The sequence below is a fragment of the Martes martes genome, assembly GCF_963455335.1.
Source record: "Martes martes genome assembly, chromosome: 13".
In the NCBI taxonomy this organism is placed as follows: Eukaryota; Metazoa; Chordata; class Mammalia; order Carnivora; family Mustelidae; genus Martes; species Martes martes.
In genome coordinates, this window is record NC_137901.1 from 86498725 (window position 1) to 86516152 (window position 17428).

The 17428-nt window shown below is 39.1% G+C and overlaps 1 protein-coding gene across 1 annotated transcript in view; it reads left to right on the plus strand.

Annotated features, from left to right (window-relative positions):
• Positions 1-2444: 2444 nt before the first annotated feature.
• The window catches only part of KNTC1 (kinetochore associated 1), a 77247-nt gene continuing 62263 nt past the window's right edge, over positions 2445-17428 (plus strand). The window contains exons 1-11 of the mRNA XM_080821594.1: positions 2445-2618; positions 8597-8717; positions 11706-11821; positions 12168-12246; positions 13076-13153; positions 14023-14057; positions 14540-14650; positions 15843-15936; positions 16287-16339; positions 16556-16671; positions 17005-17059. Coding sequence (XP_080677720.1) covers positions 2490-2618; positions 8597-8717; positions 11706-11821; positions 12168-12246; positions 13076-13153; positions 14023-14057; positions 14540-14650; positions 15843-15936; positions 16287-16339; positions 16556-16671; positions 17005-17059 — 987 coding nt within the window. The 5' untranslated portion in view covers positions 2445-2489. The remainder of the gene's footprint in view (positions 2619-8596; positions 8718-11705; positions 11822-12167; positions 12247-13075; positions 13154-14022; positions 14058-14539; positions 14651-15842; positions 15937-16286; positions 16340-16555; positions 16672-17004; positions 17060-17428) is intronic.

The window sequence follows — 17428 nt, forward strand, 5'->3', positions numbered from 1 at the left end:
GGGAAATCGGAATGGGTGGAATTTAAGGTGGGGCGACTTCCTAGTTCGATTTTAAAGTAATTTTGGCCTCCTCCGGCTGCCGTAAAAGGGGTTGGGCTTGGTGTTCTCCCGCCAATTTAAACCCGTGGGCTGGAACCTGAAGCGATTAGGGACAGTTGTGGGTGGCAGGAAGAGGGGCGATAAGTTTGAGTGTTCTTCTTTAGTTTCTTCAGTTGCAGGTGAGGAGGGGGAAATGCGCTCCTGTAGAGACCTGGGGGTGGGTTCAGGTCGTAGTAACAGCGGCCTCAGCTCAGTTCGGGTGTTTTCCCATCAAGAAGCTGGCGGGAGAGAATTTGAAGTCGGTTCTTGCTGGTCCGTTGTCCGGCTGGGAGCGTTAGTGCATGGGGGCCTAACTGACACTTTCATTTCACCTAATTCGCTGATCGGTTCTGCACCCAGCCTCTCGACTGATCAAAAATCGTTTATCAAATCAGGTCACTCGTCTCCTTAGTGTCTTTTCCCTGTAGTACCGAGCATAAAAACCCAATCTTGAAGTTGAGGATTCGTTTAGCTTTTGAACTGTTCCATTTTTGCTGTGGCCCGGCAGCCGCCCCAAACTCCTTCCAGCCTCCGAGGCTTTGCACTGGCCTGCAATCTCTTTTCTCTCCGAGCTTTGCAGAGTTGGCTTCTTGCCCTTGGGATCTCAGCTCCCATGTCCTCTCTTTCCTTTACCCAACCGGTTCTTCTCATGTGACCCCCTTGCCCCCCACCTGAGCATCGTTTAGTTCAAAACTTTAGCACTGTTTGTAATTGTGCACTTACTTATTTTTGTAGGGAGGTAGCATAACAGTTAATAGGTGTGAATTTGAATCTTGTCTAACTATATCTTGGCCATTTATTTAATCTCTGGCTCTTGTCTCTGCTGTAAAATGGGTTGTTGTGCAGATTAAATGAGTAAAGCATTCAAAACTACTGTGCATACTCAGTACATGTTAACTGTTTTGTTTGTCCTTCTTAGATGAATATAAACTTCATAATGGTGACAGGGCTTTTCTGCCTTCTGGGCTGTATTCCTGCTCTAGACCACTCCCTGATACAAAGTAGGCATCAATAAACACTTGTTGAATGAGTGACTTGACAGCTCTGGAAGGTTGATAGTATTTCTCTATTTTTTTCATATATGGGGCACAGAGACCCATCAAAGTATTCACCCCAGCCTGTCCCTCCTTTCTTAATCTCCTTCCAACTCCCACCCAAAAACACGAGCCACTAGAACTATTGTTTGTTCTAACAAGCTTTGTTTTGTACCTTTGCTCACACTCTTGGTAACAGCTCCTTTCCTATATTTAAAAACCTCCTATGACCATAGCCTAAATGTTACCTGTTTTCACCAATGAAAATGATAAATTACCTAACACTTAATATTGAGTGCTTGCCACGAACCAAGCACTGTTGTATGAGTATTTAAAACTCATTACCTTTGCAGGTACAACTATTCCTATCTCAAGTAACTGAGGAACAGAAGAACGATTACGTTGCTTTCTCGAAGACAACTGGTTATAAGTGAAAAAGCACCTTCGCTGTGCTGTATCTTCCATAAAATTTAAAACCTACTTTTGCTAGCACTTACCAAAACAGTTGTAATTATTTGGTTGCTATTCGCCACCAGTGACTGATGAGGGATTATTTTTCATCTTAGTATTCTATTCCAACTCACAGCACACAAAATGAGTTAAATAAGTCTTGGCTGATGAGATGTTCAAGTGACTCTCCTAGGGTTACAGATATAATCTTTGATTCAGTCAGAAACCTAATCCAATTTTTCCCCCTTTCCCTTACCATTTTCATTTACTGTTATAATACTGGAAACATTAATGGACTTTTTAAAAAGTTCATTTGGAACCTTAACCATCCTCAGATATCTTCTCAGTCTGACTTTAGAGCTTCCGCTATTTATTGCTATACTGCTAAAATGTTTATTTCAAATGAAAACTTGTTATAAGTTTAAGTTATAAGTTTAAGCTAGGCACACAAAAATACTAGAAGCTCTAGGATACATTGGTGAGATCAGATTTGTCTGTTCTTAGATGAATATATATATATATTTTTTAAGGTTTTATTTATTTATTTGACAGAGATCACAAGTAGTCAGAGAGGCAGGCAGAGAGAGAGAGGGGGAAGCAGGCTCCCCGCTGAGCAGAGCCCAATGCGGGGCTCAATCCCAGGACCCTGAGATCATGACCTGAGCCAAAGGCAGAGGCTTTAACCCACTGAGCCACCCAGGCACCCCTAGATGGTTATATTGTTCTCTGACGATAATCATATCTCTAGTTCCATCTATCTTACTGATCTGAATTATCTAGTGACTACAGAAATAACACAGAAAAATCTTCGTTGATTGGTGTGTGTGTGTGTGTGTGTGTGTGTGTATTTACTTATTTGTTCTCTAATTTTACAAGTTGTCACAGGGAAAGCAGTGGTTCCTGACTCAGGAAGATAATCTCAGAAACATGTGGAATGATATTGAACTGTTAACAAGTGATGATACTGGAAGCGGGTACCTAAGTGTTGGTTCAAGAAAAGAACACGGAACTGCTTTATATCAAGTTGATTTGCTAGCAAAGATCTCCTCTGAAAAGGTACTGATTATGATGCTGACTGTTTTCATTTATAACACTTTTGCTGAGTGCTTAGTAAGCCCAGTAGTCACACGGTAAATGTTCTATAAATGGATATAGCATTTCTCAGGGAATCAAGGTTCAGTCTCAGATTACTGGAAATTTCCATCTGAATTCTCCCTTTATTGTCTTAGATCACTATTTCCAAAACTGAACATTTCATAGCTCTTCTTGACATTGGGACAAATAGAATGTAAATAAAGAGAAACAAGAATACCCACCACCAGCTAGGGAAATAAAACATTACCAATAGATTTGAAGCCCCTGGGGTCCCTTCCCAATCCCATGCTCCCCTTATACTCCATCCCTGAGTTAAGCATTCTGCTGAGGTTGACATTTATCCTTTCCATGCATTTCTTTACACATAATAATTTTCTTCTTTTTTTTTTTTTAAAGATTTTATTTATTTATTTGACAGAGATCACAAGTGGGCAGAGAGAGGCAGGCAGAGAAAGAGGAGGAAGCAGGTTCCCTGCTGAGCAGAGACCCTGATGCGGGGCTTGATCCCAGTACCCTGGGATCATGACCTGAGCCAAAGGCAGAGGCTTTAACCCACTGGGCCACCCAGACGCCCCTAATTTTCTTCTTTTAACAATAATTCTACCATTCTTAGTCCAAGCTTGAAACCTTATTTTTGGCATGCTGTAGAAGATATGACAGTTAGTTTTTTATCTTATGTTTTCTTTTTCAGTAATTTGCATCTGATAAAATACTTTTTGTAAACAAAGGGGTTTTTTTGTAAAGAAAGTACATCTGACTTGTATTCACAGTATTATAGCCCACGATCCCTTCACTTCTCTTAGTAAGTCAATATAATATTTAATCCTCTAAGAAAAAAAGATTTAAATGAAAAGAAGAAAAAAAACTATTAAAGACAAGATTATATCTTCTAGGGCTTGAAAGGAAGGGCCTCTTTTGGGGATCTTATTCATAAAGGACCTCAAATGTAGGCTTTTTGGCTTTTTTTTCAAGTGAGGTTCTATATGTATTCAGAGAAACTGGCTGATAGGATTTTAAAAAAATAGACGATGCTTTACACAGCTTGCATACTATTGTTGAACTATACTGCCTTTAGTAGACTGTGAATCACAGAATTTGTAAATGTTCATTATAAGTAAAACAAATACATTATTTTCTTTGGTATTAAATTGTTATTTGTTAAAGCAAAAATTTTAATTTAAAGTATACTAGAAGTTCTGTAATAAGAAAGTGGCTATTTTTAGTGTTATCAGGAGCCTCAAAATATGGAGTAGCCCATGCCTCCCTTGAGCTCTGAGGACTCCTGTTGAAAATTATAATATGTGTGTACTGAGTTTCAAATACAGCTAGGAACTAAAATTGTATCTGTTATTAGCTTGAAGTATCACTCGTCACTCATAGGAAATGCTATGTTCAAAACCATATACTAGGGGTGCCTGGGTGGCTCAGTGGGTTAAAGCCTCTGCCTTCGGCTCAGGTCATGATCCCAGGGTCCTGGGATCGAGCCCCGCATCGGGCTCTCTGCTCATCAGTGAGCCTGCTTCCTCCTCTCTCTCTGCCTGCCTCTCTGCCTACTTGTGATCTCTATCTGTCAAATAAATAAATAAAATCTTAAAAAAAAACACAAAAAACCATATACTAAGCTCTTAGAATATAAGGTAACCTATTATCCCATATTTTTAAGATCTTTCCTTAAAGTAAAGCAGACAGGACACCAGCAATAAAAACTACTTAGTTGTGCAAGCCAGTATATGCTAAATATCAAATGAATGGTACAGACAATAAATGCAGTAGGAATTCAGGAGGAGGAGTACCTGGGTGGCTCAGTGGGTTAAACCTCTGCCTTCAGCATGGATCATGATCTCGGGGTCCTGGGATCGAGCCCCGCATCGGGCTCTCTGCTCAGCGGGAAGTCTGCTTCCCCCTCTCTATCTATGCCTGCCTCTCTGCCTACTTGTGATCTCTGTCTGTCAAATAAATAAATAAAATCTTAAAAAAAAAAAAAGGAATTCAGGAGGAGAGTTCGTTGTGGGTGCAGACAGTTTAAGGAGCATTTCATAAAAAAATTAGCACCTAATTTGGTCCTTAAGAAAAAGGGAAAATGGAAACATAAGTTATCAAAATTTGTGAAGTGCAGCAAAAGCAGTGCTTCCTGGAAAATTTATAACATTGAATGTATAAGTTAGAAAAGAAGAAAGATCTAAGATCAATAATGTAAGTTTTTTGCTTAGGAAACCAGAAAAGTAAGGGCAAATGAAATCCACAGTGAATAGAAAAAAGAGGAAGAGAACAGAAAGCAATGAAATTGAAAACAGGAAATTAGTAGAGAAAATCAATGAAAGCAAGAGTTTCTTTGAAAAGATCAATAACATCTGTAAATCTCAAGCAAGGCTAAGTAAGAAAAAAAGAGAAGACAAATTACTAATATCAGAAATGAAAGAGGGGACATCACTACAGACCCTATGGACATTAAAAGGATGGATAATCAAGAAATACTAAGAGCAGCTCTATGCCCACAAATTTGGTAACCTAATGAAATGGACCACGTCCTTGAAAGACATAATCTTCCAAAGCTCACACAAGAAGAAATAGGCAATCTGAATAGGCCTCTATCTATCAAAGAAATTGATTGTATCAGTAATCAATAACCTTCCAAAACAGAAAGAACCAGTCTCAGATGGATTCACTGGTGAATTCTACCAAACATTTAGGGAAGAAATTATACCAATTTTCTACAATCTCTTTCAGAAGATAGAAGCAGAGGGAATACTTCCTAATTCATTCTATAAGCCCAGCATTACCATCATACCCAAACCAGGCGAAGGCATTATAAGAAAACTACAGGCCAAGATTTTTATGAACAGAAATACAAAAGTCCTCAACAAAATATTATTAAATTGAATCCAATATATAAAAAGAGTTATATGCTACAACCAAGTAGGATTTATCCCAGGTATGCAAGATTGCTTAAACATTTGAAAATCAGTTAATGTTTAGGTGAGGAATGTATTAACTAACCTTATTGTGGTAATAATTTCAAAATATATATGTATATTAAATTACCACATTTTACACCTTAAACTTACACAATGTTATTTGCAAATTGTATCTCAATAAAGCTGGAAAAAAAATCAATGTATTCCTTTATATCAAGAGATTAAAGAAAATCACATAATACTATTAATAGATGCAAAAAAAAGCATTTGAAAAAAATCTAACAATCATGTTAAAAACTCTCAGTAAACTAGGAATAGAAGGAAGCTTACTCCGTTTGATAAGAAAAACCTATAGCTAACATTATACTTACTGGTAAGAAACTAGAAACTTTCCCAATAAAATCAGAACAAGGCAAAGATATTCCTCTCACTACTTCTTTTCAACATCATACTGGAAGTCCCAACTAATTCAATAAGACAAGAAAAGGAGGGGCGCCTGGGTGGCTCAGTTGGTTAAGCAACTGCCTTCGGCTCAGGTCATGATCCCAGAGTCCTGGGATCGAGTCCCACATAGGGCTCCCAGCTCCAAGGGGAGTCTGCTTCGCTCTCTGACCTTCTCCCCTCTCATGCTTTCTCTCACTGTCTCTCTAAAATAAATAAATAAAATCTTTAAAAAAAAAAAAAAAGACAAGAAAAGGAAATAAGATGCATACAGACTGAGAAGAAAGAAATAAAACTTTGTTTGCACATGACTTGATTGTCTCTGCAGTAAATCTGAAATAGTTGACAAAAAACACCTGAAACTGAAATACTTAGAGCAGTGTTGCAGGATATAAGGTTAATATGCAAAAGCCAGCTGCTTTCCTGTATGCCAGCAACGAACAAACGGAATTTGAAATTAAAAACATAATCCAAACTAATCTTTGTGACCTTGGATCAGGCAAAGCCTTTTTTTTTTTGTTTAAGATTTTATTTATTTGACAGACAAATAGGCAGAGAGGCAGGCAGAGAGAGAGGGGGAAGCAGTCTCCCCACTAAGCAGAGAGCCCGATGCGGGACTCAATGCCAGGACCGTGGGATCATGACCTGAGCCAAAGGCAGAGGCTTAACCCACTGAGCCACCTAGTCGCCCCCAGGCAAAGCCTTCTTACATGTGATGCCAAAAGCACAAGTGACAAGAGGAAAAAAAATAGATAAATTGGACTTCATCAGAATTAAAAGCTGTGTTTCCAAGGGCACAGTCCAAAAAGTAAAAAGACAACTCACAGGATGGGAGGACATATTTGTAGTTATCTGACAAGGAACATGTATCCAAACACTACAAAGAACTTCCAACTTAATTATAAAAAGACAAATAACTTGGTTAAAAAGGGCCAAAGACCCTAACACACACCTCCCCAAAGAAGGTACACAGATGACAAAGAAGCATAGGAAAAGATGCTTTGCATCTTTTTTTTTTTTTTAAGATTTTATTTATTTATTTGACAGAGAGAAAGAGAGATCACAAGTAGGCAGAGAGGCAGGCAGGGAGAAAAGGGGAAGCAGGCTCCCCGCTGAGCAGAGAGCCCGATGTGGGGCTCAATCCCAGGACCCTGAGATCACGACCTGAGCTGAAGGCAGAGGCTTTAACCCACTGAGTCACCCAGATGCTTCACATTTTTTTTTTTTAAGATTTTTATTTATTTATTTGACAGAGAGAGAGACCACAAGTAGGCAGAGAGGCAGGCAGAGAGAGAGAAGGGAAGATGCAGGCTCCCTGCTGAGCAGAGTGCCCGATGCAGGGCTCGATCCCAGGACCCTGAGATCACGACCTGAGCTGAAGGCAGAGGCTTAACCCACTGAGCCACCCAGGTGCCCCTCACATTTTGTCATCAAGGAAGTTTGATTTAAAACATCAGACTGTGGTGGCATTTTCAAGAATTTCCCCTGGAGAAGGTGACTATTGAAACAAGCACAAAATGAAGTGATTGGATTAAAACTTAATCCAATGGGGGAAACTTAATCCAGTGGGGGAAGAATAAGAATAGTTAACATTTATTGAGCATATATTATATGCAGGGCTATCTTCTAAGCCTTCACATGAATTCATAATTATTATGCCTTGTTTTCAGGAGAGTCTGTTGAGGCACTTGCCCAGCATTACTCAGCTAGTAACTGGCTGAGCATTGTCAACCACTAAAGTGTCCAGCTGCTTCAGAATACATTTCTGGGGCTCCTGCGTGGCTCAATCAGTTAAGTGGCTGCCTTTAGCTCAGGTCATGATCCCAGGGTCCTGGGATTGAGCCCCTTGTCAGGCTCCTTGCTCAGCGGGAGACTGCTTCTCCCTCTCCTTCTGCCTGCTGCTCCCCCTGCTTGTCCTCTCTCTCGCTGTCAAATGAATAAATAAAATTTAAAAAAAAAAGGACACATTTGCGTGCAAAGCTGTAATTACTGGAAGCTGAAAATTAGAGACTCATGATTGGCTTGCATAATATTTTTTAAAAATGTTGACTCAGCTGCCATTATTTAAAACTCAGAACATTATTTCACATAAAGATCCAGTTTTCTAGGTAAATTGGTTGTGGCCATGCTGGGGTTACATTTCCACCCGCCTTTAATCTGTTTCTGTTCTCTTTACTGTAGAGGGGGTGTGAGCCCTCCAGTTCACAGCACACCCTCCCCCCCCCCCCACCCCGGGCCCCCGTCATATCTCAGACACTGAGACTTTGTGCCAGTCTTGGCTCATTCATTCAGTTTGATGCCTGCCTGCTCCTACAGGCGTAAGATCCACCCCCCAGGAAACAAAGACTTGCCCATGAGAATTGCTTGCCCTTTCCTAGCAATCTTGGAATGTTTCCCCGTTTTGGACTCTGAATGGATTCACGATATACCATAGAAAGAAAAACTTGTCTAATCAGAGATACAGACTGAAGAAAAGAGTTAACTTTTAATGCGGGTCCTTGGGACTATGATGATAGTCTTTGGTAAGTATTGTTAAACGTGCATAAGAACGTTTTATTTTAGTCCTGCTTTTCCCTCCCACAGGCCTCGTTAAATCCAAAGATACAAGCGTACAGCTTAAGTAGCGGGTTTATTATTGTGGTGGACCAGTCGGTATTCCTGCTTGACCATGTTTGCAGACTGCTTCAGCTGCATCTGGAATTTGGTAAGTCTAATACAATAAAGCAAATAAATTGGAAACCAGGTATACCTTGCTACCGATTTATACCGCATTGCCTTTTCTTTACTCTGTTATTTCTAAGACTTGAACTAATTTCAAAAAATTAATCTAAAGTGCCTTTAAAAAAATTTTTTTTTAAAGATTTTATTTATTTATTTGACAGAGAGAGAGTACAAGCAGGCAGAGCAGCAGGCATAGGGAGAGGGAGAAGCAGACTCCCCAGCGAGCAGGGAGCCTGACGTGGGGCTTGATCCCAGGACCCTGGGATCACAACCTGAGCCGAATGCAGCTGCCCAACAGACTGAGCCACCCAGGCGCCCCTAAAGTGCCTTTTTTGTGCTGAGTACTAGACATAAGGGATCCTGAGATGATCCCTTCTCTCAATAAATCTAAGGAGTACATGTATATGTAAATACATGTAAAGCAACAATGAAGTTTATTTATTTATTTGACAGAGATCACAAATAGGCAGAGAAGCAGGCAGAGGGAGAGGAAGGGAAGCAGGCTCCCTGCTGAGCAGAGAGCCCGATGTGGGGCTCGATCCCAAGACCCCGGGATCACGACCCGAGTCGAAGGCAGAGGCTTTAATCCACTGAGCCACCCAGGCACCCCTTGCATGATTTTTCAAATTAGAATACCATGGAAACCGGGGTGCCTGGGTGGCTCAGTCGGTTAAGCCCCTGCCTTCGGCTCGGATCATGATCTCAGGGTTCTGGGATCGAGGCTGGGATTGGGCTCTCTGCTCAGCGGGGAGCCTGCTTCCTCCTCTCTCTCTGCCTGCCTCTCTGCCTCCTTGTGATCTCTCTGTCAAATAAATAAATAATATCTTTAAAAAAAAAAAGAATACTGTGGAAACCAGTTAAGCCCAGTTTTGTTAAAGTTCCTGAATCTTGTACATAATTTTAATATTGAACAGATATTTGAATACTTTTAGAATATATATATAGCCCTGTAAGGGCGCCTGGCTGGCTAAGTCAGTTAACCATCTGACTTCAACTGAGGTCATGATCCCAGGGTTCTGGGATCAAGCCGAGCATTGGCCTCCCTGCTTGGGGGTGGGGGTGGGGGTGCTGCTTCTTCCTCTGCCCTTCTCCCACTGCCTGTGCTCTCCCTCTTTCTTTCTCAAAAATAATAAAATCTTTAGAATATATATTACTCTAGGGGCGCCTGGGTGGCTCAGTGGGTTAAAGCCTCTGCCTTCGGCTCAGGTCATGATCTCAGGGTCCTGGGATCGAGTCCCACATCGGGCTCTCTGCTCAGCAGGGGGCCCGCTTCCCCCTCTCTCTCTCTGCCTCTCTGCCTACTTGTGATCTCTGTCTGTCAAATAAATAAATAAAATCTTTTTAGAATATATATTACTCTACAAAAAGCTTTTTATTTTTTATTTTATTTTTTTTAAGACTTTATTTATTTATTTGACAGACAGAGACCACAAGTAGGCAGAGAGGCAGGCAGAGGGAGAGGAGGAAGCAGGCTCCCTGCTGAGCAGAGAGCCTGATGCGGGGCTCGATCCCAGGACCCTGAGATCATGACCTGAGCCGAAGGCAGAGGCTTAACCCACTGAGCCACCCAGGCGCCCCAAAAAGCTTTTTATTTTTATTTATGAGAAAGGGAGAAAACGTGAGTGGGTGGAGAGACAAAGGGAGAGAGAGAATCTTAAGCAGACTCCCTGCTCAGCACGGAGTTCCACACAGGGCTCAATCCCAGGACCCTGAGATCACCACCTGAGGCAAAATCAAAGTCTGATGCTTACCCAACTAAGCCACTCAGGTGCCCCTATAAAAAGCTTTTTAAATGCTAATGAATTAAGTCAACTGAGTTAAAAGGCTTTAATTATACAAATATGGATGTAAGACTAAATTAAAGGACAAGTCAGTGATTGGGCTGGAAAATAGGTGAAAACATTGTGAGTGGTTTTTCTGAAATTTTGAAAGAGATTGGTTTTTGAAGTGCTTAAGAACTTAGCAGAAGGGGTGCCTGGGTGGCTCAGTGGGTTAAAGCCTCTGCCTTCAGCTCAGGTCATGATCCCAGGGTCCTGGGATCAAGCCTGGCACTGGACTCTCTGCCCTCCTCTCTCTCTGCCTGCCTCTCCGCCCGCTTGTGATCTCTGTCAAATAAATAAATAAAATCTTAAAAAAAAAAAAAAACTTAGCAGAAAAAGGGTCAGGAGGTATGCGTGGGAAAAGGCAATCTTGATTTCAGTATGGAGGCAAGGAACTCCTATTTTGTAGAATCTCGTATCTACCCTGGGTGGTCTATAAGAGTCACAATTTCACCATGAAATAGTGGGCTAATAGTGGGTTAATTTGTAATGCGTTTGTGCAAAGTCTTTGTTTATATCTTACGCAAGAGGGCTATCCTGAGCGCTCCAGCGAGCCCTGTACCATGTGTGGTTCTTCCACGCTATCTTCCCCTGCTCTATGTTTTCTTTTTTCCAGAGAATTTACCACCTTCTTACATGAAATATAATTTATTATGCCCTAATTGTTTATCATCTATTTCTGCCTTGGAATTTGAGCTCCATGAAGGTGGGACTCTTTTGTTACCCTTCTCAGATATGTGCAAAAGGCCTGGAACATGTCTTAGCTTGTAGTAAGTGCTCAGTAAATATTTGTTGACTAAATAAAAGTATCATTCTTTTTAATTTTAATCACCACTTTTTGGACATACTTAAGAGAAGCTTGGATAGTTGACTTTTTTTTTTTAAGATTTTATTTTATTTATTTAACAGAGGGAGAGAGATAGAAGCAGGCAGAGAGAGAGGGAAAACGGTCTCCCTGCTGAGCAGAGAGCCTTATGCGGGGCTCGATCCTAGGACCCTGAGATCATGACCTGAGCCAAAGGACGAGGCTTAACCCACTGAGCCACCCAAGAGCCCTGAATAGTTGACTTTTAATGATAAAACTTGCACTTTTTTATATTGAAAATAAGTATTTTTGATGGAAGCTAGTAACTTTGATTTGAAATTTTCAGATACTGAAGTGGATGTAGTTGGCCTCTGTCAAGAAGGAAAGTTTCTTTTGGTTGGGGAGAGAAGTGGCAACTTACATCTTATTCATGTAACGTCAAAGCAAACATTACTCACTAATGTAAGACCCTGTTATGTTTTTCATTTTTGTCACTTAAATTTAAAATTACCTCTTAGACAACTAAAATTGTTACAAACCATTACTTAATATGTTTTTAATTAAAAGAATAATATCCTTACATTAAATTTAAGAATCATACCTTAGAAATATATGAAGTAAATGCAATATTGAAAAATTAAGCTTTGAATATATTCCTAGTATGCTTGTCCAAAATTGTTTACTATTTTAAAACTAAATTGTTTGGATTATAGGCAGGATTATTGATAATACTGGGCTTTAAAGAATATAATTCTTGATTGGATTTTTCTGGGTTTAATCTTACCATTTGAAATGAATTTGCAATTAGGCTTTTGTTCGGAAAGCTAACGATGAAAATCAGTGTACTTACCGGAATCTTGTTATTGAGAAAGATGGTTCAAGTGAAGGTAAGTTTCTAAAATTTTTTTCAATATCCTCTGACTAATACCCAATAAAAAAATCAGATTAACTACAAATCTAATAATTTATTAACTTCAGTTCATTTTTATACATCCTATTCAATGTTAATTTTTTAGGGGTTCGAATAACATTATGATAAGAAATAAGTTTTTATACTTTAGCTCTTTTCAGGGGTTTAGATGTACTTTCCCTGAATATAATATTCTAAATTCAATTTTATAGTTTGGAGAGTTCTATAGATTACCAAGGAGACATTATATTCTTTTAAAATGTTTTTGTAGGTTTCAGCATATTTATCATATCTTTATTTCAACAAATGTTAACTGGACCTTAACTTATTTCATTATATCTGTGATTTTTTTTTCCTGGCAAGTGAAGTTTGATTTATAAAAGTTTCAAAGAAGTTAGCATGATTTTTGTAAAAAACTTACCAGTTCTTTCTAAATAAGCTTTATCTGTGTCATTCCCATATTATTTGATGATTAGAATTTAATAATGAGTAAATTGACACATGTTTAAGATAGGTCCAAATACTTAAATTTTATTTATTTATTTATTTATTTGAGAGAGGGTACTCACAGGAGCAGGGGCTGGTGGAGGCAGAGAGGGAGAGAGAGTCTCAAGCCGACTCCACACTGAGCAGGGAGCCCAACGCAGGGCTCGATCTCATGACCCTGGGATCATGACCTGAACCGAAACCAAAAGTCGGGTACTTAACTGGTCGCTTAACTGACTGCACCACCTAGGTGCCCCCAAACACTTCAATTTTATATTCATGCACCTGTTAAAGAAACTGGCTTGATTTTATTTCAATAGGTACTTATTATATGCTACTGCTTACAGACAGTGGATTTTTTTGTATCACAAACCTTCAACTTGCAAAAATTCAGCAAGGTAAGTAATGGATTTTTTTTATTATTATTACTGATTTGTCACAATATTTCTTACTAGTTTTTTGGGTAAAATTTTAAATATTCTCTGTTAGAATATTATTTTAGTTTAATTAGATTCTATAAAACCAGATATACTTTTAAGTATTCATATATTACTTATTCTTCACTATTAGGGCTTCAACAGATCTGAAGAAATATACATTGTTTACAACCTTCAAGGAGTTTATGCTTAGTCGGGGAGACAAGACACACACTAGCATAGTGATACATGCTTTTTGACGGAATGAACGAACCTGGAAGCTGAAATGACTGTATAAACATGTTAACAGTACAGGCAGTAATCCATAGTATGTGCTAAGTGGGATGGACCATACATGCCTCTGAGCTGGGAAAGTTTGGGGACTCGGTCCGGGCATGTGTTCAACAAATATTTTTTCGTAGTGTTTGTGCCAGGATTGTACAAAGTCCTGGGGATGCCACAAGACCTAGTTCTTCATAGTTTAATGAAGGAAACAGACAAATAAAAGCGCTCTTCCAAAATGGGGTGCAAAGTGATGAAGACTTTAGAGGTAGGACTTCCGAGCTTAGATAGGAGAGCCGGAGCAGAGAGAAGACCCCTCCTAGGAGGGAGAAACATGGTAAGGGAAAGTGTGCAGAGGCACGCCAGGGACTAAGAGGCAGCCTGGTGGGTACCCTGACTATGACATCTTGTCACAGTTGATATCTGTGGTCAAGGGCAAAACTGAAAAGTCATCACTGCTTCTCACTAGAAGAATAGTGTATTTAATCTCACCTTGACACACAAGGGTGACTTGCATATGTTTTATAGGTTAATACTATAACGTTAGTCTGTTCTCTCCTTTCATGCAGCGATTGAGAATGTAGACTTCAATATGGCAAAAAAGGTAAGAAAAGAAAACCACATTGTTCTCTTGAAACTTACGTTTAATGGTAGTTTAGGAGAGTGTTTCTGGATATTAAGGTTGTTATTTTGGGTATTAGGGTGAAATAACATTGCCATTTAAAAAAAAATTGCCATTTAAAACTGCATTTATAAACCTGATGATTCACAGACCTGTGCCCCTGGAGCCAATAATACATTATATGCTAATAAAAAATAAAAAATAAATAAATAAAAATGCATTTATAAGGGCTGACTCCCTCATTGGAACGTGTGACTCAATCTCAGGGTTGTGAGTTTGAGACCCATGTTGGGTGTAGAGATTATTTAAAAATAAAATCATTAAAAGAAAAAAAAGATGTATTTAAAAATAAATAAAAATAAAAATACATTTATAACAGATTGATTTAAACTCATTTTTGTCAATCTTTCTAAAGAACTTGGACTGTGGAACATATAACATTCTTATTTTTTTTAATTTTGCAGTTACAAGGACAAATCAAGTCTGGTTTTATTTCTACGGAAAATTATCATACTCTTGGTTGTCTCAACCTTGTGGCTGGAGATTTAGCAAGTGAAATTACCGTGATAATTGGGGTAATTCTTTTTATAAAATTTAATTTTTTTGCTTTAGAAGTGTTTCTTCATCAGCATATAGTTGGGTTCAATTGCAAGTTAATTTGTAATGCGTAACAGAAACAGAGAAATTGTAAAATTAAGGTTGTAAAATTAACTCAATAAGAACACCTAAGTTTCTATATTTGAAAACAGTGCATCTTTATTCTCACTAATTTCTATCTGAAATTTAGCATTTCTTTCTTTCTTTTTTTTTTTTTAAGATTTTATTTATTTATTTGACAGACAGAGATCACAAGTAGGCAGGGAAGCGGGCAGAGAGAGGAGGAAGCAGGCTCCCCGCCGAGCAGAGAGCCCAACACAGGACTCTATCCCAGGACCCCGAGATCATGACCCGAGCCGAAGGCAGAGGCTTAACCCACTGAGCCACCCAGGCGCCCCTAGCATTTCTTTCAATTGTGAATCTAGGCCAAAACAAAAAAGTCTAATTATATTCAAGGAGTATATTCTAATTATATTCAAGGAATAAGTAACAATTCAATACAATTATGGCATTTGTAACACTTTTACCTGCCAGGTTTATATTTTAAGAAGCAGTCGCATTGGGGAGCCTGGGTGGCTCAGTAGGTTAAGCCTCTGCCTTCAGCTCAGGTCATGATCTCAGGGTCCTGGGATTGAGTCCCGCATTGGGCTCTCTGCTCAGCGGGGAGCCTGCTTCCCCCTCTTTGCCTACTTGTGATCTCTTTCTGTCAAATAAATAAATAAAATCTTAAAAAAAAAAAAAAAAAAGAAGCAGTCACATTTCTCTATCCAGTTCAGTATTTCATTAGGGTTTCAAATGATTTAAAATTAATATTTTTGAATTTTTTATCAAAAGTCTGTGGTTACTTTAATGAAAATACTTAACCAAAAACTATATCTCATCCAGCTGGAGAAGGTCTTAGAGTTTACCTTATGTCTTTGGAGTGATTTGCGTGAATGTGCCTGCTCCTTATTAAAAATTGTGATAACAAAGAGCCAAGTTGGCTGTTCTTTCTATTCTGTTCTGTTGAAAGCAGACTAAGAGAGGAACTGGAAAATAAAAGCTAGTTGGGCTTGAATACACAAGTATATTTTGAAATTAGTAACGTGTACAACTTGGGTGTTTCTATTTCGAGGAGACTTCAGATCTAAGAACCAAATTTGCAGTTGATGTGGTGTTTCATCTCTGTAGGGAACCGGTAATTGTGCATTCTCAAGATGGGAACCAGACTCTTCAAAAGAAGGAATGACAGTTAAGAATGTTATTGATTCAGAGATTATCAAAGGTAAAATAAGTTAATGAATCTAGTTGGGATCATTCTGAGTGAGTTTTAATTTTCATGTCAGTATGCTAAGTCTGGCGAATGGGCCATTTTACCTTATTGCTCTGAAACAAGCCAGATTAGTGTGATAATTGTCCACACACATGATTGTTGCACTGGTTACTCTTCATTTTGGGAGGTTTTCCCTTTAGTGGTCATCTAAAAATATACAGAGGCAGGAATATGAGAATGGGAGCTTCTCGTTTAAGGGTAGTAGTTCTGCCTTTCCGTAAATAATGGTAGTTTATTATTTAAGCGTGGCTATCTATAACACAAAAATGTAATCTTTACACACCTTGCTTTCTCTTTTGTAGGTGCAAAGAAGTTCCAGTTGATAGACAATCTACTTTTTGTTCTTGATACTGATGTATGTTTCTGATATTTCTCCTTCAATGTTTTCATTTGGTATTATGTTGAGTAACACAAATTTGTCAAACTTAACAAAGACAAGGACTTGAGCTTGGGTGGATTACTATCTGGTGTGCTGTGCTTTATTTCAGTACACGTATCAAAAGAGAGATCCTGCAATGTAAGACCTTGAAATGTCATTAAGACAATATGTCCTTGAAATGTCTCTTTGCAGAATGTGCTGAGTGTCTGGGACATTTACACGCTGACTCCCGTATGGAACTGGCCCTCTCTTCACATCGAAGACTTTCTTCTTACCACCGAAGCAGATTCTCCCTCATCAGTCACGTGGTACATTATGACACTAGTAGTGATTTCCCTTCTGTTATAACCAGGTTTCTTAATCATTCATTGTGTATTACATTCTACCTAAAACTCTGGACAGACTGACAGGGTAAGGACCATTCCATTGTTAGCCCAATGCATTGAGAACATACGGGCATTACAAACCTGCAAGTGGTTGTGTTAGAAAGGGTGTCAGTCTGGACCATAAGCATGAAGAAACCAGGTTCACTGTCCTCTTAGGAATCAGTTTTAACCTTTTCGAATATTCCTTTGACTTAGCCTATATGTAGCAATTGGCAGAGCTTATTTGGTTCACTTAAACCTTCTTTTCTCTTTCAGGCAAGGGATTACAAATCTCAAATTAGTAGCTCTGACAACTACTACTGATAAGAAGGTATTAGAAAATTCTATTTCACATTTGTCCACATTATGTGTTAGAAATAGCATTAACTAATATGGAAGTGGTTAAGTAAGGCCCATAGCATTTTAACTCTTTGTTGACACACACTTGACAAATCAGAAATAATCCTGCAGAGTTCTTTTTTTTTTTTTTTTAAGATTTTATTTATTTGACAAAGAGAGAGAGAACACAAGTAGGCAGAGAGGCAGGCAGAGAGGGAGGGAGAGGCAGGTTCCCTGCTGAGCAGGGAGCCCAATGAGGGGCTCGATCCCAGGACCCTGAGATCATGACATGAGCTGAAGGGAGAGGCTTAACTCACTGAGCCACCCAGGTGCCCAAGAGTTCTTTTTTTCTTATTTAAAA